This window comes from Rana temporaria, chromosome 6 (assembly GCF_905171775.1).
Source record: "Rana temporaria chromosome 6, aRanTem1.1, whole genome shotgun sequence".
Taxonomy (NCBI): Eukaryota; Metazoa; Chordata; class Amphibia; order Anura; family Ranidae; genus Rana; species Rana temporaria.
This window is the reverse complement of record NC_053494.1, coordinates 111279674-111305370: the sequence shown is the minus strand read 5'-3', so window position 1 is coordinate 111305370 and position 25697 is coordinate 111279674. Positions and strand designations below refer to the sequence as shown.

Here is a 25697-nt window from a genome sequence, read left to right as displayed (position 1 = left end):
ATTAGTCCGTTTGCGATGAAATTGCACATCGGAGGACGAGTTTATGTCCCAGTAACAGATATTAGCAACTAGATTAAGGCAGAAAGGTTACACATGTGCTGCTATCTCTAAGGAAATAGATAACGTGAGAGCCATTGATAGGAGTTCTATTATAGCTGACAAAATGGTTAAATCTGATGATTTTGTAACCTCTAACCAATTTAAGATGGTTATGGATTACAGCATACAGTACAAGAAATTAAAAAAAAATTGTGGCTAAATATTGGCCCATTTTGAAAAATGATCGTAATCTGGGTCCCCATTTGCCTAACCGTCCTGAATTTATTTACCGCAAAGCACCTTCTTTGCGGTACAGTTTAGCACCAGGTGTTGTCGACCCACCTAAGATTGCGGAAAATAAATAGTTTTGTTTTCTTTCTGGTTTTTTTTTTGCGTGTGGCAGGTGTGCCACTTGCAGACATGCTAGAAATAATGTAAAAAAACGCAGATCAAAGATTTAATTACTTGTGCGACTGTGGGTGTGATGTGCACGCTCAAGTGTGACTGCGGATTGCAATATATAGGCAGGACCTTGAGAGCACTACACGTACGAGTTGGTGAGCACATAAGTAATATTTGGACTAAGTAATGGACTGACGTCAGTTTATTATTATTATAGCAAAATTCTTCTTTTGAATTTAATTTTAAATATCAATCCCTTTTTTAGGTATTGTTTTTAGCTCCGGGTGGAGTACTACTTTAAAAGGGTGTTTCTTTCCCTTTAAATCTCTGGACTTCAATGTCTTTTATCAATTTAGTAGTGAAAGTGTGGATTTTTACTCACAATTGGTAAAGGCCATTATTAGTGTAATGCCCCGTACACACCATCACTTTATGTGATGAAAAAAAACGACATTTTCAGTGAAGTAAAAAATGACGTTTTTGAAACTTCAATTTTCAAAGACGAAGTTGCCTACACACCATCGTTTTTCTCACAATGTTCTAGCAAAGCGAGGTTACGTTCTCACCACTTTTTCCATTGAAGCTCGCTTCTAGGCATGTGCGGGTGTAAAAACGTCTTTTTAAACGACGTTTTTTGCTACACGCGGTCAATTTCTGTGAAGTAAAAAACAACGTTTTGAAAAACGACACATACAATTGAAGCATGCTTCAATTTTTTTGGGTTGTTTTTTACAAGACATAAAACAACGTTTTCCCCCACACACGGTCAATTAAAGTGACGTTTTTAAAAACGTCGTTTTTTTTCAACACATAAAGTGATGGTGTGTACGGGGCATAAGTCTTTCTCTTTCTCTATTTGTTTTTTAGGGCAGGGTTTGTTTAGCGATTTGTCTGTCAATAGACGGTGTTGTATATGTAATATGTTGGCCGATTTATGTGGAATATTATATTATTATATAAATGTAAGTCCAAAATTGACCAGGCCAGATTTCAGTTGACGTTTGGTACCTGATAATATAATTGCACATATCAAAAGAGGCTTGTTGATGTCAATATGCAAGAATCCAGGATAAGTCTATTTTACACATCAAACCTGTACTCGGGCCACATTTGGTATCTGTAATCTAATTGCACATATCAAAAGGGGCTTGTTGATGTCAATATGCAAGAATCCAGGATAAGTCTATTTTACACATCAAAACTGTGTTCAGGCCACCTTTGGTATCTGTAATCTAATTGCATATATCAAAGGAGACTTGTTGATGTTATTATGCAAGAATGCAAATTAGGGCATGTGATGACTGAAGCCGTCTCCTGGTTAGGGGTCGTTATCTGTCACTCTAAGAGACACAATGTAGATCAAAGATGGCCAATCGAATTGCTCAGCCACTTAGCGGATAGGCAATATAAGCTGGCATTCAGTCTTGTCTAGTCATATTCTCTATGAATATGAAGGCACAGGTCTAGAATTTATCTAGGAGAAATGGGTCTCTGAACATATTCTCTATGAATATGAAGGCACAGGTCTAGAATTGATCTAATCAAATGGGACTCTGAATTATATGTACTTTGTTGGATTTGTATCATCTGTGGACTTTGTTCTGTATTGGAAGTCAAATAAATTGCACTCCCTGGAGAACTTGGGTGTTGCTGCAGAACATAACTTATAGTCATCATACTAATACCTAAATATCAATTATCTACTGGCCACTATATGACTTCACTACAGACGGGTCTTCTGGAATTGAATGGCTATTCACTAGATTGGGCGGTTGTTAGGTCCGCCCAGTCTGAGAGTGTGGTTTGTTGATTGACGGTTGCTAAGGTATATGTAATAGTATCACAAGCCATCAACGTACTTCCATCCCCATGCTGAAGAAGTCCCTGCCTACAGGATGTAACACGTACGGGGGGAGGCGTCTAACGTCACCCACGGCCATCTTTCAGGTTGTTAACAACCATACATGTTTGCATAATAGGCATTTGTTCATGAGTGCTTTTCTTGTGAGTAAATTTTTTATTTTAACTGATAATTAAACCAAGTTTATACTGAGAGCACTAGATTGTCCCCTTCCTCTCTTTTAATATTATTACACGCTGTGGAGTTCTAACGGCTTACCGATTTACCAACATCATCCCAGGAGTGGGACTTTTGGTTTAGTGACCTAAGGTTGAATCAATGAGGTGAGAGGCTAAATTGTCTGTGGTGGAGGGACCTGGATCACTGCTTCATTGTCTTGTCTGCCGTTTTCACTTGTGGGATACTGTTGTCTTTGGATATTTCCTCATGTGCATGTAGTGACATTCTTGGGTGTTTTTTGAAGCAATTTACCAACAAGTGGCATCTCTGGATGATCACACATGGACTGTTACACTATAGTTATTTATTTCATTGTGCTGCACTGTTTCTGATGGTTTTGATATGCTGCCTGACAAAGGTGTTTGAATCACAAAAATGTATATTCAAGTGGATGTAAACCCTCACATATACCCAGTGAAGTGAACAGCCTCAGATGATACACAGAGATGAAACAAATCTCCCAAGATAAGTATATCTACTGTCTTTATCTTTATACACTGTTTAGGAAGTTTACACCATGTTAGGAGAATTTCTCTTCCTGTTTAAAATGGAGTGTGAAGTCTTGGCATACAGCCAAGACAGCTGATTGGAGGAAAGACACACACCCCCACCTCCACATAAGCAGACTCTCAGAGGTGTTCTGTGACACAGCAATCTGCCTGCTAATCTATTTATAGCTCTCTCCCCGACACCAAACTCTGGCTGCTTTTTTCTCACGTGTCAAGAACTTATCAGGCTGATAACAGTAGAACAGAGCAGGAGAAAGCGATGGGACAAAGTGATTTGAAGAGAGATAATAAAACACTGCAGATATATGTTCCTAGCTCAAATTTCATGAATTTACATCCACTTTAATACATAATTAAGATATACATTGAGAGATTAAAAAAAGGTCCTTAATATGCATTTCAATTGTGTATTTATCCATTTATTTTGCCTGGAATTTTGCTAAAACATAGGCTGTGCGGTGTATAAAATAATTAAACATATTCTTGTATATTTTTTTACACATCTTGGTTACTTTGCCCTTGTAGATTTAGATGCTTAAATAGAGCTCAGACCTAAGACTGACACCTAGAGGTGTAAAACAAAAACAAAAAGCAATCTGCGCAATCAAACGACACTCAACCGTGGGAGGCAAGCTAACACCAAAAAGTGGCTCATACATAAACTTTAGTAATGAAAATAGTGCAGGGCTCCCAAAATGTTACGCACATAAAAAGATAATAAAAACACACAAAAAATGCACCATAAAACAAATGATATATATATATATATATATATATATATATATATATATATATATATATATATATATATAAAACTATAATATATCTGTACATATATAAATCAAAATACCATATTTGGGTGATAGAATCCAATCAATCTAATCTATGAGATTGTAGACCACACCCATTCACGCCATCACTTACTCCAGATACAACCAAAAAACATAACCAACCAAAAGTATGGCAAATAATTGCCACGGCACTTTATTGGTTTAACATATGAAAATAAAATAACCAAATATTACAAAGCAGTTGGCAAGTCAAACGTTTTAGCACATTTTGAATTTTTCCAATCATATACACATGCTCCATTCTATTATTATACCATGTGAATGTTAGTAGTTGTCAGAATATCACATTACAGTAGTTTAGTATTTGTAAGGTAATGCTTAATATGTTCAAAGACCTTGCTTTCAAAGGATGTTGGTGCATAAAGTAAATTTTGCCAAATGCAAAATTCTGGTTTAATTTATAAACAATATAGATATTATACCACTACTTACTGTAGTTCATATAGACCTAAATCATATATGTTTTACTCCTCTTTATTGATGCTGTTACATAATCTGCAATGGAAAATCTTCAATTTAGTTCCTTGTATACAATAACAGAAAGCTGGTGCTACTGAGCCCTGACTATGAGTCTGTTTCCAGAGATAATTGCTTAGATTGACAATTCTCACACTCAAATCATCATTATACCGTTAAAATGGTTATTGGCAGAATGGAGCAAATTCATAAAGCAGTGAATGTAACATTCACTTAAAATCCACTGCTGGGGGTGTCAATCACTGTCATTTAAAACACGCACCAGGAAGACATCTGCCGTTATTGTTTGGTAATTGTCACGTTCGCAGTTTTATAAATATATCCCTCCAAGATTCAATGGCAACCTACTTTATATAATGAGTACCGGTATATGTAGGTAAGGAAGAGAACGGACATTTCTTAACCCCTTCATGAAGGAGGGTAAAACAAATCCTAACAGCTGAGCACAATTTGCGATTTTGACATGTCTGTACATATTATCACAACTACTTTGTGTATGCGGGTGAATTATGCCTTGTTTTTTCAGGACTAATTGGATTTTCTTTTGGTGGTAAATGGTAATAGACATCTCCTATTTATTTATTTTTTATTATTAAAATAAAACTGGCTCAAAAATAGTAATAAATAAATAAATAAATAATATATATACTGTAGATATATATTTAAAATATAGTCGTTTTCTTCTTGCTGCTGCTATTAGCTACAACCAAAGAACAACCAGAAATAAATTCCCTTGCATCTGAGGATTAAAGCGATACAATTGGGACTGTAGGCCAAACATATTCACCAGACAACCTTACTCCAGGCACACTCAGAAATAAATACACAGACCCCATAATTGGCAAATAAAGGCCGCGGTAACTTTATTGGTTTAAACACCAAAATTAAATCATCATATAAATTTTATTTCATAACTCAACATCAAAAATTGTCATTAATAAAGCAAAACAACCAAATACATGCAACTGCTCAGTTTTTTGTAACTCAAGCAGCATTTAACTCATTAATTCTGACAATATCAAGTCCCCCCTGGACTCCCAGGGTGACGCCTACCACATAAAATTTACCGCGACAGGGGAGGAGGGAGGGAGTTCTTCAGCTGCTGCTGACAAGGAAAAAGAGGACGATTCCCAGCCCAGCCAATCCTTTTAAAGCCTTTCCTGGCTCCCAGAAGCTTCCGCTGCCTCCCATTGGCTGGCTGTTGATCCTGGATTTAAAGGTACAGTATATGGAAATACACCACAAAATGTTAACTATTTACAAGCCCATAAACAATATTAACCCTGTGATGGCCACAATCCCACTCAAGTGGGCTCCTAATGTGCCCCCTTTCTTAATATGTGTATTTTCATTGTTGTTTTTAACGATAGTCGAGCCCAGAAAAAATGGTACACATTTTTTTTTTTTATCCTACCAAAAACACAATGACACTTACTGACACTGATACTAGTTTAAAAAAAATAGTTTTTTTTAAATCCTACCTAAAATACCCTGACCCTTGACCTTGACTTTTTACTCTAACTCTAAGGCCTTGTACACACGGGCAAACATGTACGATGAAAACGGTCCGCCAGACCGTTTTCAGCGTACATGTCTGCCCGGGGATTTCTGTATGATGGCTGTACTCACCATCATACAGAAATCCGGCAATACTCGATACGCGGCGTCGAGGCCACGCCGTTGCCGCGACGATGACGCGGCGAAGTGCGCGGCCCTGCCAGTTCAATGCTTCCATGCATGCGTCAAAGTCATTTGACGCATGCGAGGGATGTCGGGCGCTCGGACATGTACGGTAGGTCTGTACAGACGACCGAACATGTCCGAGCGGACAGGATTCCAGCGGGCTGTTTCTAAACAAGTTTGGAAATATTTGCCCGCTGGAAAAAGGCCCGGCGGGCAAATGTACGCTGGAATCCTGTCCGCTCGGGCCTACACACGACCGAACATGTCTGCTGAAACTGGTCCGCGGACCAGTTTCAGCAGACATGTTCGGTCGTGTGTACGGGGCCTAACCCTGACACTGACCTAGTTCAAACCTTGTTCTAGATCAGAGATGTCAAACTCAATTTAATTGCAGGCCACATCAGCATTATGGTTGCCGTCAAAAGGCCAGTTATATCTGTAAGACCAGATGTCCAGAGCACCCCATCCCCTCACATTAGATGCCAAATGCCCACCCCCCCACCATAAGAAGTTAAGAGTCCTCCTCCCTCCCTTACATCAAAATGCACCCCCCTTACCTTGGGCTGCTGCCAGGAAAAAGCTGGAGGTGGAGCTGGGAAGCGGAAGGTGGGGAGGTGGGGGTGCTTTGGCTGCACAAATAGGAGCAGGATCTGAAGGAAAAGTTCTGTCCTCCTCTCTGCTACCAACCCCTGAGACAAGAAAAGGGGTGGGGTCAGATACAAGCTTCTCTGAGGCTGCATAGAGAAGTACAAGATCTAGTGGAGAAGTTCTGTCCTCCTCTCTGTCGCTGATAGCCGAGGCAAGGTGGGGGCAACAATGAGGGGGGTTGCTGCAGCTGCAAGAGAGATGCAAGGGCCACATGAAATAGGCTGAATTTGGCCCCCGGCCTTGTGTTTGACACATGTGTTCTAGATATTTCATCCTTATTATTATGGGGTTTTTTTCACACACTTGTTTGTTTAAATTTTTCACCTCTACCATGGAGAAAAAGATACAATGAGGGGAATTCAATTAAGCTGCTGAACCACTTTTCTGGCGTTAAATCCCTCTTGCTAATGTATTGCCCCAAATTCATAAAGCATTTGCAACACATTTGGTTCTGAAAGTGACTCCTGCATCAAATTTCGATTTAGTTCTAAAATGTGCCACTTTTACATTGTGGTGCATTGAATGTACTAAATTCAAAGTATATACCAACAGTTCCTATGTTATGAAAGTAGAGCTAATGAGAACCAACTCTCTTTTGGCATACAGAGTGAAACTGGTGTAGACAGATTTAAAGTGTCTTGTGTGCATTCTAAAAATGGCTTGGCATGTGCCAAATTCATGTACATGATTTTGACAGGTACAGTGGAACCTCAGTTTAAGAGTAACTTGGTTTGATAGCCTTTTGATTTGCGAGCAACTTTTTTTTTTTAATTCTGACTCGGTTTGCAAGACGAGCAGAATTCAAACTAAATAGGCTTGCAGTACCTCATTTGGCCTGAGGAACGGGGGCACAGAAACTGAGCAGAGCCGAAAATAGGCCTGCAGTACCTCATTTGGCCTGAGGTACGGGGGCAGAGGAGCCGAGAAAAGCCAAACATTGGCCTGCAGTACCTCATTTGGACTGAAGTACGGGGGCACAGGAAACGCGCCGTAGTGTTCTCTGGCCTTTTCGGCTGTTTTTGGCACTTTCTGGCACCCCCCCACCTCTGGCAGTATTCGGTATTGCATTCCATTGAAGTCAATGCGGAACAAATTATTTTTGGTTCCATTGACTTCAATGGGAAAACTCGCTTTGATATATCAAAGCGAGTACTTTGGATTACAAGCATACTCCTGGAACGGATTATGCTCTGAATCCGAGCTTCAACTGTATATGAATTTGGAGCACTCTGCACCACTTTTTCAAAATATATCTCTGGCAGTCTTTATGAATTCCAGGAAATGTATCTTTCTCCATTCAGAGGAAGAAAAAAAACAGTGGATTGGCTGTACATCACAGTAATTAGGAGAATTAGGAACCAGACCTCCCGGTTCCCAATGATTTCTACGAGACCCGGAGCCCTCAGAGAGAACTCTCTGTATTGGGAGTGTGCCATGTAGTGCGCTCCCAGCACAAAGTCATGTATGCATATATGCAGCCTCCCAGAAGAAAACCCACTTCTATAATGCTGTATATTTGTGTACACGCGGCAAGATGTTCATATAAAAAACGTCCTGTAAGCATTATTTTTCTTTATTTGATTTGGCTTTAATGCTTCTTTTGTAGGCAATGAAAGAAGAACAGTTTATTGGAAACGGCTATGATGTTTTTATTTTGGAAACTAACAGACACATGTGTATATCTTAAGAAAACCACTGAAAAGGAGCCTGGGTTATAGGATATATATATATATATATATATATTTTAGCAAAATGTACATCTCTATGAATAATACTGCTGTTCAATTTTCCATACATTTTAATATAGTTCCATGCTGGGAGATAAGTGCTGACATTAGAAAGCTGTTTGCAAATAATAAACATCTTCTAGCAGAAATGAATCTCTAAGAATATCATTTACCTCTGCTGTGAAGCTATTCTTGTGCCTGTAAAATCACTACTTATTAGTCCCCAAGAACAACAAGAAAAACTATGGCGTGACTAAACAGGATGCAGTTTAAAACTAAACTCTGAAAAGACATTATGACCTTTACAGTAATAGTGTACAAAAATTACATTTTGGAGATAACTCTTCAATGGCACAGTCAAAAGGAGGAGTATAGCCTCTATTAAACTTTTTTAAAGCTAAGTACATGTGCCAGCATCCCGTTAGTTTGTAGAAAGTGAGACCAATTGAATACAGACTAGAGGCTGCTTAGGGCCTATTATCATAAATACTCTTAGGTCAGGAGGGTGTTGGTTGGGACTTTCGAGGCACTGATAGGACACCATAAATAGGTATAAAACAAGATTTATTTACAAACAAAATTACAATTGTAATTTTGTATGTAAATAAATCTTGTTTTATACCTATTTATGATGTCCTATCAGTGCCTCGAAAGTCCCAACCAACACCCTCCTGACCTAAGAGTATTTATGATAATATGCCCCAAGCAGCCTCTAGTCTGTATTCAATTGGTCTCACTTTCTTCAATGGCACAGTGAAACAAACGCTGCAGATGTGATTGTGGATTGTTATCAGTATGTGTGGAGATGATTTTGCATTAAACTTTTACAACCATATTTCATAGCTCCCAACTGTCCCTGATTTCAAGGGACTGTCCCTGATTTGAAGCAATGTCCCTCTTTCATCCTCATGTGGCCCCTTATTTTGGTCTGATCTATATAGTTGTATATAAATGCACTTTTTATCTATCAAAAAATGTTTTCCAGCGCTCAACCTTTCATCTGATTTCTAAATGGCTGCATTTGTAAATTCAAAAAGCCAATACAAGAAATAGTAGTGGTAAAAAAAGCACTTGTGGGTTTTAACAATCTTTTTTTGTACAATTCTCTTTTAATGGGGCGTGACAAGGGGTGTGGCCTATGCCTGCATACTTTTGCTGATAGGTGTTCCTCATTCCAATCTCAAAAAGTTGGGAGGTATGCATATTTTTTCTTTCAATGCCTTATATGTTTTCAGTGAAACTAGAATTGGAGACCATCACACACATATTTTAAACTCCGGGATGTGGAAGAATTATTAAGAACAGTTGTAGATACATATGGAAATGTAAGACCTACAAATATAATAATGCTGAACTCTGGGATAAGCATATATTGTGTAAATGCAAGAAGCATGTGTATTTGTACTTATATATTGTGCCTTTGTGCAGGAGCTTCCTGTAATAAAGAACAATGACTACTGCTTTCTCTCTCTTTGTGCAGGGTAACTGGCATTGTCTTTGTCCCCCTCCTGTAGTTTTTTGCAGGCAGCCTGTAGTGAGTGGGCCTGATGGGTCCCTTCCACAGTACTGTTCTCTGCACATGCTGTGTATACTGTAGCTTTAGAAGAAAGTGCACTTTTTAAAAGTTGCCTTTCATTGTGATCAAGGATGTAGTATGTTGTGATATTGGGGGTGTTTAGCTCAGTGGTAGATGCTATTTTTGTGCAGTGAGTCCATGTCACACAGGCGTTATGGATAAGGGCCTAGTAGCCCATGTTTTTTAACCTCACTGGTGGTATGATTATGTCAGGATTTTTGATGCTGAAAGCGGTAAAATTGTTTTGCATGGAAATTTGGCATTTTATATTGTAGGCCTGTAATTCCTAGGAATAACTCACTTATATATGTCCAAACCAGAGTCTAGTAGACTTCCCGGGTATGATAACACTTGAAATCATAAATTATAATATAATAAATAACTATAAATAATGACAAATAATAACATAATAATAATACATTTTATTCAATACATTTTAGTTAATAATATAATCAAATCAAGGGTGCAATATTACTAGTCATATTGCTTCAGTAAAAATCCCGGGCATAATACATTTTGAAACATGGGACTGCACAAAGTCTGACGTCACAATCAGAACAATGGAACCTGGTTTCCTTTCGGACTTTCCTTCCAGTGATATCACGCTTTGAGCAACAAACCACGCACATCCTTGTGGGTGCTAACTTTTTTTCAGTTGGTGGGATGTAGTCCATGAAGTGACGGGGTTGACAACGCCAGTAGCATGACGCCCAGCTCTATTCACAGCCGTTGGTGTTTGGTTGTTCAGAAGATCAGTTCGGCAACTTTCCAAACAAAGTCAGCATGAACCACAGGCTTGTCACTCTTTTTTTTTTTGCAGAATGTAGGCATTCCACAAGCATTGCTCAAGAAGATGCCTGAAGTCAAAAATAGTTGTAGGTATGCCAAGGGGTTGTTATGTTCAACATCCACTTTCATACCAAGTGTTCCAGTAAATAGGAATCTTGGGGGCGCTGCATGATCTGTACCACAGTCAATAGAGCACCAAGTCCGCACATCACTGAGCTCAGTCGTAGGATTGTCGCTGAAATCATGTTCTGGGTCTGATGACGAATTTGTCCACAAATCACTATCACTCAATTCCGCAAGTGATTCTGTATTGTTATCGCTGTTTTCCAGCAGGTCATAAACCGCTTCATGGAATGCTTTTTGGATGCCATGGTCGTTCTCCAGTTTTCAGGCAGAAAGTACAGTAAAACTGCAGGCAAGGAGGACACTGAACAAAGCACCCGGGGGGGGGGGGGCAAACTGAGGTCAAATGATTTGATACATTAATGTAATCCAATAAGATTACAATGTATTGTGTTTGTTGTGTTTTACACATTTTGAATCTGCCGCCGGTTCCACCCTGCTGCATCGCGCCGCTCGCAGGGAAGATCTGGCCACCGGACACAGCAGGATTACATCACGGGATCATGGGGACAAGGTAAGTCACCTCTTCCAGGATCCAGTGATGCAATACCAAGCTCAGGGTTACCACTAATGGTACTGAAATTTTACCCCGAGCCTCACTTGGGAATACCGCTAAGGAGGTTAAAAGGGTAAGCAAAACAAAAGTCCACTCAGGATTCCAACGCAGGGGTTCAAACTTCATTTGACACTCATAAATGAAAAACATTCCAAGCCACCTGGCTCTCTTTTCAGCAGTTCCTCTGCTTGCTCCCAACAGACTTTTTGATTCCTTCCAGCCCCCTGGACTCACTGGCTTGCTTAGTCACCTGACTCTCAAAGCTGGCCAGCCATTCCTATTCCCTGGGCATAGAATCGCCCTTACACAGCTGCAGTCTCCCACAGGGCAGAAAGGTTTCCAAACTTTGGTCTGTATTCAAACAGCAGCAAGCTGCTCACACTCCACCTTCCACCTCCTACTGCTCTTACCAGCCCCTTGTTATATGGGCTGTGTGCACCTGGGCACACACCCTGCTGGCTGTCCACAAGACCCAGACAAAGGGTTGAAGATCTTGTCCCATAAAGAGTACCTTAACATTTTTTTATTAAAAAAGTGTAAAATAAATAAATAATTAAAGCACCCTTTCCCTCTGTGTACCCATGAAAATGTGCATGCAGGTCCAGCATGTGCATATGCAAACAGTAATTGCACCACACGTATGAGCTATTGCCACAAATGTCTACACTGATAACCGGTAAAAGCTTTTAAAGCCCCACCTATGGAAATATGCAGTACCATATTTGTTGCCATTTCACAGGCATGCACAATTGTAACTTTTGACATGTCTGATATCTAGTTACTCAACAAAACTTCATCTTTTATTTTTTACCCCAAAAATTGGGTATTATATTGTGTTTGCGTGCACTAAAATTAATGTAAGTGCATTTTTTCCTAAAGATTTTCATTTGAGAAATGGCTGTGCAAATATCGTGGAGCATCATCCAACTAAAGCCACCATTTTAATCTCCAAAGCCTCTGTTTAATGGTTCAGAATCATGCTGATTTTAACCTAGATATAAAAAATGTGCAAATTGCCAAACACCATTAAAGTCTATGGTGTCCAGGGGTTCAACTGAGGAACTGATTTCAAATAAAGGCCGTTGGAAAGGCAGAGGGACAGTGTGGTAACTTAAATATCCAAAAAGGGTAGGTGCCATATTCCAACCTCCTCAATAAAGAGAGAGCACTATAAAACCAGCAGCGTTTTTAATATTTCCTCATGCTATTCAGAAAATGGGTGGCATTTTTGGGTAAAGAAGAGGATAAAATAAGACTTGTTTGTTCAGTGGTGTTCTGCCTGTTTTTTTTTGAGGAAAAATAGGTATTAAATTTTTTTTATATTTGAAGTGTTGTTACCTGCTGCATTTACTTTAAAGGACATATGTCATGAGAACTATCAGGCTGCTATTGCTGATATTATTCTTATAATGCTAGGCACCTGATTGTGTCTGGCTCAATAATTTTAGGACATAGATACAGAACAAGTGTCACAGAGGTTGAGTTACTAATACTGGAGAGTGCAAAATCTGGTGCAGCTCTGCATAGAAACCAATCAGCTTCCAGGTTTTATTGTCAAAGCTAATTTGAACAAGCTGAAATTAGTGCTGGTTCACACTACCGCGACTTGGGATTCGACTTGTGTCGCCCCAAGTCGCACGATATGAGAAATTCCATTGAAGTGAATAGAGCCATCTTAATGTACACTACTGAAGTCGCTCTGACTTCAGAAAATGTTCCTGTACTACTTCAAGGCGACTTCTAGGCAACTTGTAGGCAACTTGTACCCATTGATTTCAATGGAAGTTGCCTCCAAAGTCGGATCAGTGTCTTAACTGAAGCAAATTTGCACACGAGTTAACCTTTCTGATGACTAGATCCATTTTAAAGTGACTGACTAGCAGCATCTTGGACCACTCAGACAATTAATTGTGTCCTGATTCAGCTGGCAAACTGCAGTATTAGGAGACTGTGGTCTGAAGTTTTTGGGCGCTGTGAGACTGATCCAATTAGGAAACCTAGAAACATAGAAGAGTGATGATGTCTGAGTATAGCTCTCTATGTTTGATCCAGGCATAATTGAATCCAATTAAAACCAGACATACCAAAGAAAGAATTCAACAGATAAGGTCTGAGGACATCTTTTTTTCTTATGATTTCATTGCCAGCCATCTAGGTACTTAGCCATTGGCTAAACTGGAAAGTTTGATTTCACTTGATATTTTCTTTACATGTAACAAAATGTCAGTGATAAAAAATGGTACCCTGTGAATCAACTACTTATTTTCTTTTGTAGTTCCTTGGAAGCACAGAGGTTGAACAACCTAAAGGCACTGAAATAGTGAGAGATGCAGTTAGAAAACTCAAGGTAAGAAAATATAGACTTAATTTACTAGTTTTGTTTTAATGAAGTGGTTTTCTAAATGTCTTTCTGTGTCTATCAGGAGTATCAGACTAGGTTGTCTGTCAAGTTATGTCCTGTACACACGATAGGAATTTCCTATGGGCTAAAATCTGATGGAATTTTATGTCAGAATTCCATTCAAGCTGTCTTCCATCAGTCTTGCATACACACTGCATACACACTGTCAGACTAAATTCCGACCGTCCAAAATGCAGTGACGTAAAACACTACGATGAGCCGAGAAAAATGAAGTTCAATGCTTCCAAGCATGCGTCGACTTGATTCTGAGCATGCGTGTTTTTTTCTCCGCCGGAGTTCCACACACGATCGGATTTTCCCATTGAATTTTTTTCCATCAGAAAAAAATAAAACATGTTCTATTTCCATATAAAAAAATATAAAAAAGTGAAATTCCGCGCTAAGGGTGGGTAGCTGAGCTGCTGCCCGCTGTTTAGTCCCCCAGAGGAAGAGTGATGATGACAATAGAGGTGAAATTCAGGGTGATGGCGCTGCTTAATTGTAGTGAGATGTGTATCCTTATCTTCAGTGTGCCGATTTAAATTAAATTGTCGAGCACCTTACTGCGGTGGGCTCATGGGAAAGAGCCTCCAATAAATTTGTAAGGTCCCCTTTTGATGAGAATTCAAAGAGATATGCCCACTGGTGGGTTAAAGTGTGGTGTGAAAGTGCTTAAACCACTAGTGACCTGGAGGTGTATATTCGGGACAGTACAACTCACAGAGCATCCCTCCTGCACCTCCACTCAGGTTTGGTGTCAAAGTTAATAAGTAGTGTGAACAAATATGAAATAATAGTCAGAAATCAAAAAATATGCAATACAAAAGGTGTGTGCGTGACAGCTGCGTCTGTGTGAGAACTCCTTTCCCACTACTCAAACGTGTAACAATAAATAAAATAAAAATTAATTAAATAGGATAAGTGTAAAACTGATATAAAACAATGTCCATGAATAATTGCCCACTCTGGACATCCGATCTGGTCTAGTCCAGTGTGGTGAACAACAGATTAAACATTGGGTGATAGCCAGGTGATTGGAGTTAAAGGGGAGGTTCACCCTAAAAACGACTTTTTGGTATTACATTGGCCCCCCACATTACAATACAATTATGCCTATTATGTTTTTTTGTATGCTGTACACACCTTAGGAACAGCTAATTCACCCGTGGCTTCCGGGTTGCGAGTCCCGCGGGAGTGGGCATTCCTAACATGCTGGTGATTGACGTGATGACCAAAAACGAGCTCCCCCCGTCGCGTAAGCTGCGTCACGATTGCCGAAAGGAGCCGAACGGCGGTGCGCAGGCGCAGTATAGCGCCGACTCGCCGTTCAGCTCTTTTCGCCAATCGTGACGCAGCTTACGCGACGGGGGGAGCTCGTTTTTTGTCATCACGTCAATCACCAGCATGTTAGGAACACCCACTCCCGCAGGACTCGCAACCCGGAAGCCACGGGTGAATTAGCTGTTCCTAAGGTATGTACAGCATACAAAAAAACATAATAGGCATAATTGTATTGTAATGTGGGGGGCCAATGTAATACCAAAAAGTCGTTTTTAGGGTGAACCTCCCCTTTAATCTGGGTGGTTGATAACAAAGGACCCCCTTGGATTCCCCAATGAGACTAAAAATCACAATCCACTATAGAACCAGGTATTGTTGCAGTGCAGATTATTATCAAAAACAAGATGAACAATTTGTTGGCAGCCTTAAATCTTAGATTTGGATCATCAACCGGACTTCCTTATTCCCCCTTCTGGGTCCCCACTCACCAGATAGATGTCCCCTCAAGGGGGTGTTGAGCCTTACAGGACCACTGGGGTGTGTTGGTCGCTTACCAGCTGGTACCGGATGGGATCCTTGCCGAGCCACAGGAACCTCGTACAGTGGTGGAAATAGTGGTGAACGTGGAAGAAAAAAGGAAAGTCCACATAGGGTAGTAGGTCCAGGTACTCTGGGTAAATTTATTGGCAAGAAACTCCAACGGTTTCCAACAAAAGTACCATAAAATCCAAAAATAAAAATTACATATGAAATAAAAAAAATAAAAAAATGTCACTAGCAGGGTCTTACTTGCTCGCAAGCAAGAAATGACCGAGATGCAGTGAACCGTTAAAAAACAATGGAGCAAGGCGTCAGGTAGGTCCTGGGTATTAGTGGAGTGGAGCTGCAATGGCGAGCATGAAGCGTGGACGGTGTTTGCGTTCCACCGCTGTGTACTCCTTACCCGGAACTAGCTCTGACGTCGGACGTGTGACGTGAATGCGGCTGGGTCACCTGACGCGTTTCATTGAATGGACGTTATCAAAGGTGATATCACCTTCCACGTTCACCACCGTTTCCACCACTGTAGAAGGTTCCCGTGGCTCGGCAAGGATGCCATGCAGTACCAGCTGGTAAGCGACCAACACACCCCAGTGGTCCTGTAAGGCTCAACACCCCCTTGAGGGGACATCTATCTGGTGAGTGGGGACCCAGAAGGGGGGAATAAGGAAGTTACACTTTTTCACCACACTTTAACCCACCAGTGGGCATATCTCTTTGAATTCTCATCAAAAGGGGACCTTACAAATTTATTGGAGGCTCTTTCCCATGAGCCCACCGCAGTAAGGTGCTCGACATTTTAATTTAAATCGGCACACTGAAGATAAGGATACACATCTCACTACAATAAAGCAGCGCCATCACCCTGAATTTCACCTCTATTCTCATGTTCTATTTCCAAACTCAGACGGAAAAAAATCCTATGGGGCCCACACACGATAGGAATTTCTGATGAAAAAATTTCCTTTAGACTTTTTTCATCAGAAATTCCTATATATATATATACACACACACATACACACACTAATGCTGCGTACACACGGTCGGAATTTCCATCAACAAATGTTCGTATGTATGTAAGCTTGTTGAGAAATTATACCGCTCTAAAAACTGCTAATCCCTTGGCTTTGCTTCCGTCCCACTAAACCAAAAGGGTGCTGGCTATGCACAGGTGCATTGGATAGAAAAATGTCCTGGACTGCCGCACTCCTTAAAACAATGTCTTTATTATACAAATAAAATACAAAAAACAACCAAAGCGATGCAGTCAAAATGAAGTGAACAAAAGGAAAAAGGTGGCTGACATGTTTCACATCATGTGATGCTTACTCGTAGCTAGTGAACAATGACAAAAACTGTGTTTAAAAAGAGGAGGGGAAAAAGGTGAATGGGGCGTTTCACCAATTAGCCCACAGGTGATCGTTAGTCAATAGAACACTTTGATGAACCCTGATGTGTCTCACATGGAATACTATCGTGTATGGAATTAAATAAATAAAAAATCTCCTGTGCCGCAGCCCTGTCCGTGTCTGAGTCAGACCATTCCCCAGGAGATGGCGGGGGAGGGGGGCACTTTTTACCCCCCCTTACGCCCGCACACTGCTTCCACACTGGCAACAAATGATTCCAGGACTGCCGACAAAGTGTCCATGGGAACCGCAGGTGCAGGAGCACCAGCTGCCACCTCTGGCATGTTTGGGGAAGAAGAACCAGACACTGGGCCAGATTCAGAAAGATCAGCGGATCTTTCTGCTGGTGTAACGTATCTCCGACTTTGGGCGCCAGTTCCGTATTCTGAAAGAACTTGCGCCCTAAGTTACGGCGGCGTAACGTATGTGGGTCGGCGTAAGCCCGCCTAATTCAAATGGGGATGTTGTGGGCGTGTTAAATTTAAATTACACTTGACCCCACGTATTTTACGTTTTTTGTGAACGCTTAACATAGGATATGCCGCACATTACGCCGGAAAAAAACTAACGCAAACGACGTAAAAAAAAAGCGCCGGGCGGTCGTTCGTTTCTGAATCGACGTAAATATAATTTGCATATTCCTTGCGTAAACATACGGAAGCGCCACCTAGCGGCCAGCCTGAAAATGCAGCCTAAGATACGACAGTGTAAGACACTTACCCCTGTCGGATCTTAGGGATATCTATGCGTAACTGATTCTCTGAATTAGGCGCATAGATACGACCGACCGCACTCGTATCTCTTTTCTGAATCCAGCCCACTGACTCTATAATACAGACAGCTCTCAGGGACCTATTCAAGACCTTAAAAAAGTCCAAGGGACTCACCAACCCAGCAATAGACTGTTCAGCGCCGCTGCCCGCCCTCTGTACACAGTGGCCCGGATTCAGATAGGTGATACGGCAGCGTATCTCCTGATACGCCGTCGTATCTCTGAGTGTGCGGGGTCGTATCTAGGCGCCTGATTCATAGATCCAGTTACGCATAGATTTCCCTAAGATCCGACTGGTGTAAGTGTCTTACACCGTCGTATCTTAGGCTGCATATTTACGCTGGCCGCTAGGTGGCGCTTCCGTATAGTTACGCAAGGAATATGCTAATTAGGTATTTACGCCGATTCAGAAACGTACGTCCGGCCGGCGCATTTTTTTACGTTGTTTACGTTAGGCTTTTTTCGGCGTATAGTTACCCCTGCTATATGAGGCGTAGCTAATGTTAAGTATGGACGTCATTCCCGCGCCGAGTTTTGGAAATTTTACGTCGTTTGCGTAAGTCGTTCACGAATAGGGATTTGCGTAAGTTACGTTCACGTCGAAACCAATGAGGCTTTGCGGCGTAATTTCGAGCATGCGCACTGTGATTTTTTCACGAACGGTGCATGCGTCGTTCGAAAAACACGTCAAATACGCAGGGTCACGATTCATTTTAATAAAACACGCCCACATCATCCCTATTTGAATTACGCGGGCTTACGCCGCACAACATACGTTACGCCGCCGTAACTAAGGGCGCAAGTCCTTTCTGAATACGGAACTTTCGCCCAAAATTACGGCGGCGTAACGTATCGGAGATACGTTACGCCCACACAAAGATACACAATTTTATCTGAATCCAGGCCCGTGTGTGCTGTGAGGAAAAAGCCGTGAGGTAAAGCTGTGGGTAAAAAACTGTGAGGAGATATGTGCTGCGCACCGTGTAGAAGCCAGCACTAGAGACCAAAACCACTCACAAAATGGCCGCCGGATGCCTCAGAGATAACAGTAAAATGGCCGACCGCAATAGCAAGCTGTGCCATAGCGTGACCACAACAAAATGGCCGCCAATGGGAATTTTCAATGCAAACAGTAGACCACAAAAAAATGGCGGCGAAACACCGCGATGTGAATGAGAAGGCCTTATGGGGCCTCCCTGAGGCAAAGCACATACAGAAAAATATGGGCCCAGACACCCCACAATCCCCTGGTGGGAAAAGGAGGCCCCCACAGGTACGCCCCTGTAGCAGCAGTAGAGCAGCAGAAGCAAATATGACAGAGAGCAGGGAAAGGGAGGATAGGAGGACCCCCAAACCCCAGGAATGCCCAGCCATACCGACCCGCCGAGGCAGGAAAGACTGTACTTACTTTTCCATGCGAGGACCCACTGGCGCATTCCTGACAGGCATACAACCATGTTGGAATAGCTGTCCGCCCGGTCCACTGTGAGTGAGACAACACCACAGCCCAGTCATATGTGGACCCTGGAGCATAAAGCCCACTGGCCACCCCAGGAGTCATGGGGTATGTCGTGGCAGACCCAACCCTTAGCAATGGTGTGCTCAGGCTTGCTGGCTGGACTGAGGAGACTACAAGGATCTATATATTCAGCCTGTCACTCAGCCGGCAGTTGATAGAAGATTCTCAAATGAATAAAATTAAAAAGAAAGTAAAATAAAACAACATTTTTCCTCAGGGCGCTGGGCCCAAAGGGAGCCATACGTCCTTATCCTTTGCTAGGCAGAAAAAAACTGAGGCCGCATGCTGCAGGGAGAAGGGTTATGTCCGGAGGGACCGCCTCCTGTGCGGGGCTGTTCAACTCTGTTAAAATAACATGTATTTAATTATCTAACATGTTCTGCCTACTCCTCTCCTGTGAACAGGAACATAACTCACTTGTCAAAACTTAAGAAGGGTTGAGAAGGCTGTGTCCGTCCATGGACGATAAGAGAATTTTTTTTGTAACTTGTAAACACTAAGGCCGGATTCACACCTACTGTATGCGAATTGGTTGCGGTTTATGTGTTCATATCTCTTCAGGATTTGTCTCATTCACCTCAATACACTTCCCCCCTCCTCTTCCCCTCTCCCAGGTCTCCAAATTCGCAGCTAAAATGGAGATGATCTGCTGAACAGTTCTCTTATCTCTCTGCAGAGATAAGAGAGCTGAAATTTGCACCGCACTAGTGTAAATCCGGCCCAAATCTCAGAAAGAGGTCATGTCCTTAAGTGGTTAAGAGTTTCAATTTGTATGCAATCAGGCAGGCCCTTGCACTACATGGTTTTGGTAAATCTGAAGACAAAAATCTGCAAAAAATTTAGTAGTGTGTATGGGGCTTTAACCACTTAAGACCCGGACCAAAATGCAGGTAAAAGACCAGGCCCCTTTTTGCGATTCGGCACTGCGTCGCTTTAACTGACAATTGTGCGGTCATGCGACGTGGCTCCCAAACAAAATTGGCGTCCTTTTTTTCCCACAAATAGAGCTTTCTTTTGGTGGTATTTGATCACCTCTGCGGTTTTTATTTTTTGTGCTATAAACAAAAATAGAGCGTCAATTTTGAAAATAAATAAATATTTTTTACTTTTTGCTATAATAAATATCCCCCAAAAATATATAAACAATTTTTTTCTCCTCAGTTTAGGCCGATACGTATTCTTCTACCGATTTTTGGTAAAAAATCGCAATAAGCGTTTATCGGTTGGTTTGCAGAAAATGTATAGCGTTTACAAAATAGGGGATATTTTTATTGCATTTTTTTTTTTTTTTTTTTACTACTAATGGCGGCGATCAGCGATTTTTTTCATGACTGCGACATTAAGGCGGACACTTCGGACAAATTTGACACATTTTTGGGACCATTGTCATTTTCACAGCAAAAAATGCATTTAAAATGCATTGTTTATTGTGAAAATGACAGTTGCAGTTTGGGCGTTAACCACAGGGAGCGGTGATGGAGTTATGTGTTCCCTGAAGTGTGTTTACAACTGTAGGGGGTGTGGCTGTAGGTGTGATGTCATCGATTGTGTCCCCCTATAAAAGGGATGACACAATCGATGTCAGCGCCTCAGTGAAGAACGTGGAAGCCGTGTTTACACACGGCTCTCCCCGTTCTTCAGCTCCGGGGACCGATCGCGGGACTCCGGCCGTGATCGGGTCCGCGAGTCCCGCGGTCCCGGAGCTTCGGACCGGGTTGCGAGAGCGCGCCCGCGACCCACAGCTGGGTACTACTACAGGACGTACCTGTACGTGGATGTGCCCAGTCATGCCATTCTGCCGACGTATATGTGCAGGAGGCGGTCCTTAAGTGGTTAAACTGTACATGTTTGTAAATTCAAAACAAATGCTGACCTAGTTACTTGAAAGGAATCAGCAAGCTTAGGAAGGTAGAACTAGGGCCATCTTAATAGCATCATGGGCCCCTGGGCAAAGTAATGTTATGGGGCCCCTACAAGCTTGCCCCAATTTACGCACCTACTCTCTAGAATGAAAGTACAATATTTCTACTTTACAGCGTGTCACTTGCTACCGTCCCCTGCCACCAGATTCAGTGTGTCACTTGCCATTGTCATCTGTCACCAGATTCAGCTTGTCACCCGTCCCCTGCCACAAGATTCAGCATGTCACTTGCCACCCATCCCCTTTCACCAGATTCAGCATGTCACTTGTCACTGTCCCCTGCCACCAAATTCAGTGTGTCAATTGCCACCCGTCCCCTGTCACCAGATTAAGCATGTCACTTGCCACTGTCCCCTGTCACCAAATTCAGCGTGTCAATTGCCACCTATATCCTGGCTCTCTCCAGTAGTAAAATATTTTTGGTGATTCAATTGTATGCTTTTTTAACAACAGTCTATGATACATGAGACTGGAAGAAGGGACAACAAAAAAGGAAACAGGGACAGATGGACTTGATTCCAAAAGAGAAACAGTTCTTCAAATGAGAGACATTTGATAGGTATGGTTTTCTCAGCAATAATTCCACGTATCATACATTTAGGTATAATTGATACATGAATGCCAGCACTAGAAGCATTACAATATGACGTGTAACAAAATGTGTTATGATATAATATAAAGTAACCACTGTGTATAACTTTAGCCTTTAAAAAAAATGTAATTGAAATTTATTGAGAAGAAAATATGCGCTGTAGTAAATTTTCAGTAAGTTTGGCATTAAATAATTATGCGTCAAGGAAATTAATGAACAATATCAAATGATTTCTAATTAAAAGTAATTGCAAATAAAATTGCATTGGTAGGAAAACTGCATTTATAATAAGTTTGTTGAGTTTGAGCAAATGGTTATATGATTTTCGATTTGTTTGTTTTCATTATAACAAAAACTCCGTTGGGAATGAAAAATGCTTTCTTGTCATTGCAAAAGTAGTTATTATACTCAGTAGTGTCTACAAATGATAGAATTTGTGTGGTTTAATCATTTGTTTAATCATACCTGTGGTGTGCTGTGACAGGCAATTTCTATAGGATTTAACCGCTTAAGGGCGGCCCCATGTATATATACTGCAGCAGGGCAACCCTTTTGCGCAAAATCACGTACCTCTATGTGATCTCTTCCATCGGCTCTGGGGGGGGCGTGAGCCGCACTTCTGCTGTGATTGGACACAGCGAGAGCCAATCAGCGTGTCCAGCAGCCATGATGACCACTGGCCACCCGCAATTGTTTGGGAGAATGATAGAACGGCGCTCTGCCTATCTAAAGATAGGTTCTGTCAGCAAAGGAAAAGAGAGAGATCTGATTCCTGCTAATGAGGAACACATATGTGTCTCTTCTTTGAGACAGTCCATCCCCCACACAGTAAGAAAGCACACCTAAGGCCTTGTACACACGGTCGGACCAAACTGATGAGACTGGCCCGTCGTACACACCATCAGTCCAAAATCCGATCGGGTCAGAACGCGGTGATGCCAAACACACGACGTGCTGAATAAAACAAAGTTCAATGCTTCCAAGCATGCGTCGACTTGATTCTGAGCATGCGCGGGTTTTGAACCGATGCTTTTCTGTACTAACCATCGGTTTGGTCCGATGGGGCAGCGGTCCATTGGTTCGGTTTTGAAGCATGTTTATAAAATTTGGCCCGAAGGAAACCAGACCAATAGCCTATACACACGGTCAGTTTGGTCTGATGAAAATGAACTTCGGTCCATTCTCATCGGACCAAACCGACCGTGTGTACGGGGCCTAAGGAACACAGTTAACCCTTTGATTACCCCTTCCAGTGTCATTTATAGTGCAATTGCATTTTTTTTAGCACTGATCAATGTATTGGTGTCACTGGTCCCCAAAAAGTTTCACTTAGTGTCAGATTCTGATGGCTAAGTCTCTCATGTTTCACCTGACAGACCAGATGCAAGACCCTGAGGGCAGGTTTCTCTTTCTAAAGGGTACTTGGAGAGACATCCACAGTCATCATCATCCATTTTAACAATGCAACTCAATCAACGTTATCCCCAGCCAGCATCTACTCCATCCCTCCAGTCTCCACAACGCATGCATTCCCCACCCACGCCGAGCACCATCCATCCCCCCAGTCTCCACAACGCACATATTCCTACCCACGTGTTAAAATAAAAGTGGGTGCACCGAAGAAATCGGTGGGATGGCCAGTGGGCCAATTCGGTGGGACAACCAGTGGGCAGGCCCTGGGGAATGTTTGGGGGTCAGGCCCCGGGAGGCCCAGGCCTAAAGCTGTGTAACAGGCCCCAAAATTTCTGATGGCTGCCCTGGCTGCATTATCTTGCGGTGTGCTGTGTGTTTATTTCCCGTGACAGATCGTCCTCCTTGACTGCTGATTGAGTGTAGTTTAGAAAAAATAAGATGGCGGCAAGATGATGTCAGGAAGGGGAACCATTTTTCTATTTGTTAAACATTATTGCATTGCAGTGGGATGTGCTGTATAATGTGCATAATTTTAGCAGAACTGCATGCATCTATAGCCATGTGCAGGACTACAGAAACATGGAGGAGACATTTCCCTATTTTCAATCAGTTTACTTCCACTTTCTGCCGTTATGCTGAATGTTGTGTTGAAAACAGCAGAGGTGATCAAATATCACCAAAAGAAAGCTCTATTTGTGGGAAAAAAAGGACATAATTTTTATTTGGGTACAGCGTCGCACGACCGCACAACTGTCAGTTAAAGTAACGCAGTGCAGTATCGCAAAAAATGGCCTGGTCATTAAGGGGCTAAAACCTTCCGGTGCTGACGTGGTTCAAGAAGAACTAAATACATATTTTTTTTTTTACTTTTTTGCCAACAGGCAGGCTGTTTATTGCAAAAGGGGCATGCAATATCTCTTCTGCAATTAAACAAAAATACCTTCCTGTTTGCAATCCTCTGCAAAATGTAAACATTGCTATGCATGTGCAGCTCCGTTTACATTTCTGGCACTGTGCAAGTGTGCTGGAATGAATGACCCTCCTGCATGTGCGGGGATTACATCATACCACACCTGCTAGTCAAGAGGGCCAAACACTGTCACCCAAAGAGACCGGGTAGAAAAATGTGAGGAACCTTGCGGGCATCAGACTGTTGGAGCGGAGGTAAGTATTGTTGCCTTAAAGCGGAGTTCCACCCAAAAATTGAACTTCCGCTTTAAGGGAAGGTGACCCCCTGACATGCCCCATTTGGGGGGGGGGAGTGGATTTCAGTTCCCACGTCCTCCCTGGGCACTGCTGCACCGGAAGGAAGTCACCTCTCCCCCCTCCCTCTCAGCAATCATCTGGGACACGTCACAGGTCCCAAATGATTGCTCGGCCAATCACGGTGCGCGGCTCGCGCATTCACAGTGCGTGTCCGGCTTAGAAGCCACAGCCAGGCGCCCACAGTAGTGATGCTGTTGCTTCGTTCTCTCAAAATTGCTGGACCCTGTGACCGGTGAGTGTCCGATTTATTAAAAGTCAGCAGCTGCAGTATATGTAGCCGCTGACTTTTAATATTTTTTATTTTAGTAGGAACTCCGCTTTAAGTTCTGCATTAACTACAGAGGCATGTGCATAATGTCTTGTGAAATTTGCACTATTTTCAAACAATTTTAGAGCAGGATTTATCAAGGTTAGTTTTATGCCACTTATTAATTACAAACTATTGCTATCGCTTAGCTTAGTCCTTACTAGTACATAATTTATCAGTCATAAAATAAAGTGTATCTTACCATGTAAACCAGTAGGTGGTAGTATAACACTATGACAAAATATATTCCAAAGCAATAAATTCGCTATTTGTGATACTTAAACTGTGTTTCCATTTTTAAATAAATCCCATTGTTAATATACACAGTTTAAATAATGAAGTATATGTAGAATAACATGTTTTGTATGAATTGTACTTATATAATGCTAATATTTTCAGATATACAAATATACTTATACTAATATATTTCAGATATACAAATATACTTATACTAGTATATTTCAGATATACAAATATACTGTATTTATTGGCATATAACACGCACAGGCGTATAACACGCACCCTAACTTTAAGAGGAAAGTTTCAGGAAAACAACTTTCCACAGCCCCCCTGCGTATAACACGCAGGAACAGTTTAACCTCTATTTTCAGGGTAAAAAAGTGAGTGATATATGCCAATAAATACAGTACTTATACTAATATATTTCAGATGTACAGATATAATTAAATTGATATATATATATATATATATATATATATATATATATATATATATATATAAGCTAAAAAAAACAAAGGGCAAGGAAAAATACAAGTTATCAGCTGGCTGTAATGCTTGCTACATTTATTTATGCCC

The 25697-nt window shown here is 41.6% G+C and overlaps 1 protein-coding gene across 6 annotated transcripts in view; it reads left to right on the top strand.

Moving 5' to 3' along the window:
- The window catches only part of GULP1 (GULP PTB domain containing engulfment adaptor 1), a 779810-nt gene that overhangs the window by 505125 nt on the left and 248988 nt on the right, over positions 1-25697 (top strand). For all 6 annotated transcript variants that reach the window (XM_040357182.1, XM_040357181.1, XM_040357183.1 and 3 more), the window contains one exon: positions 13736-13807. In XM_040357182.1, coding sequence (XP_040213116.1) covers positions 13736-13807 — 72 coding nt within the window. The remainder of the gene's footprint in view (positions 1-13735; positions 13808-25697) is intronic.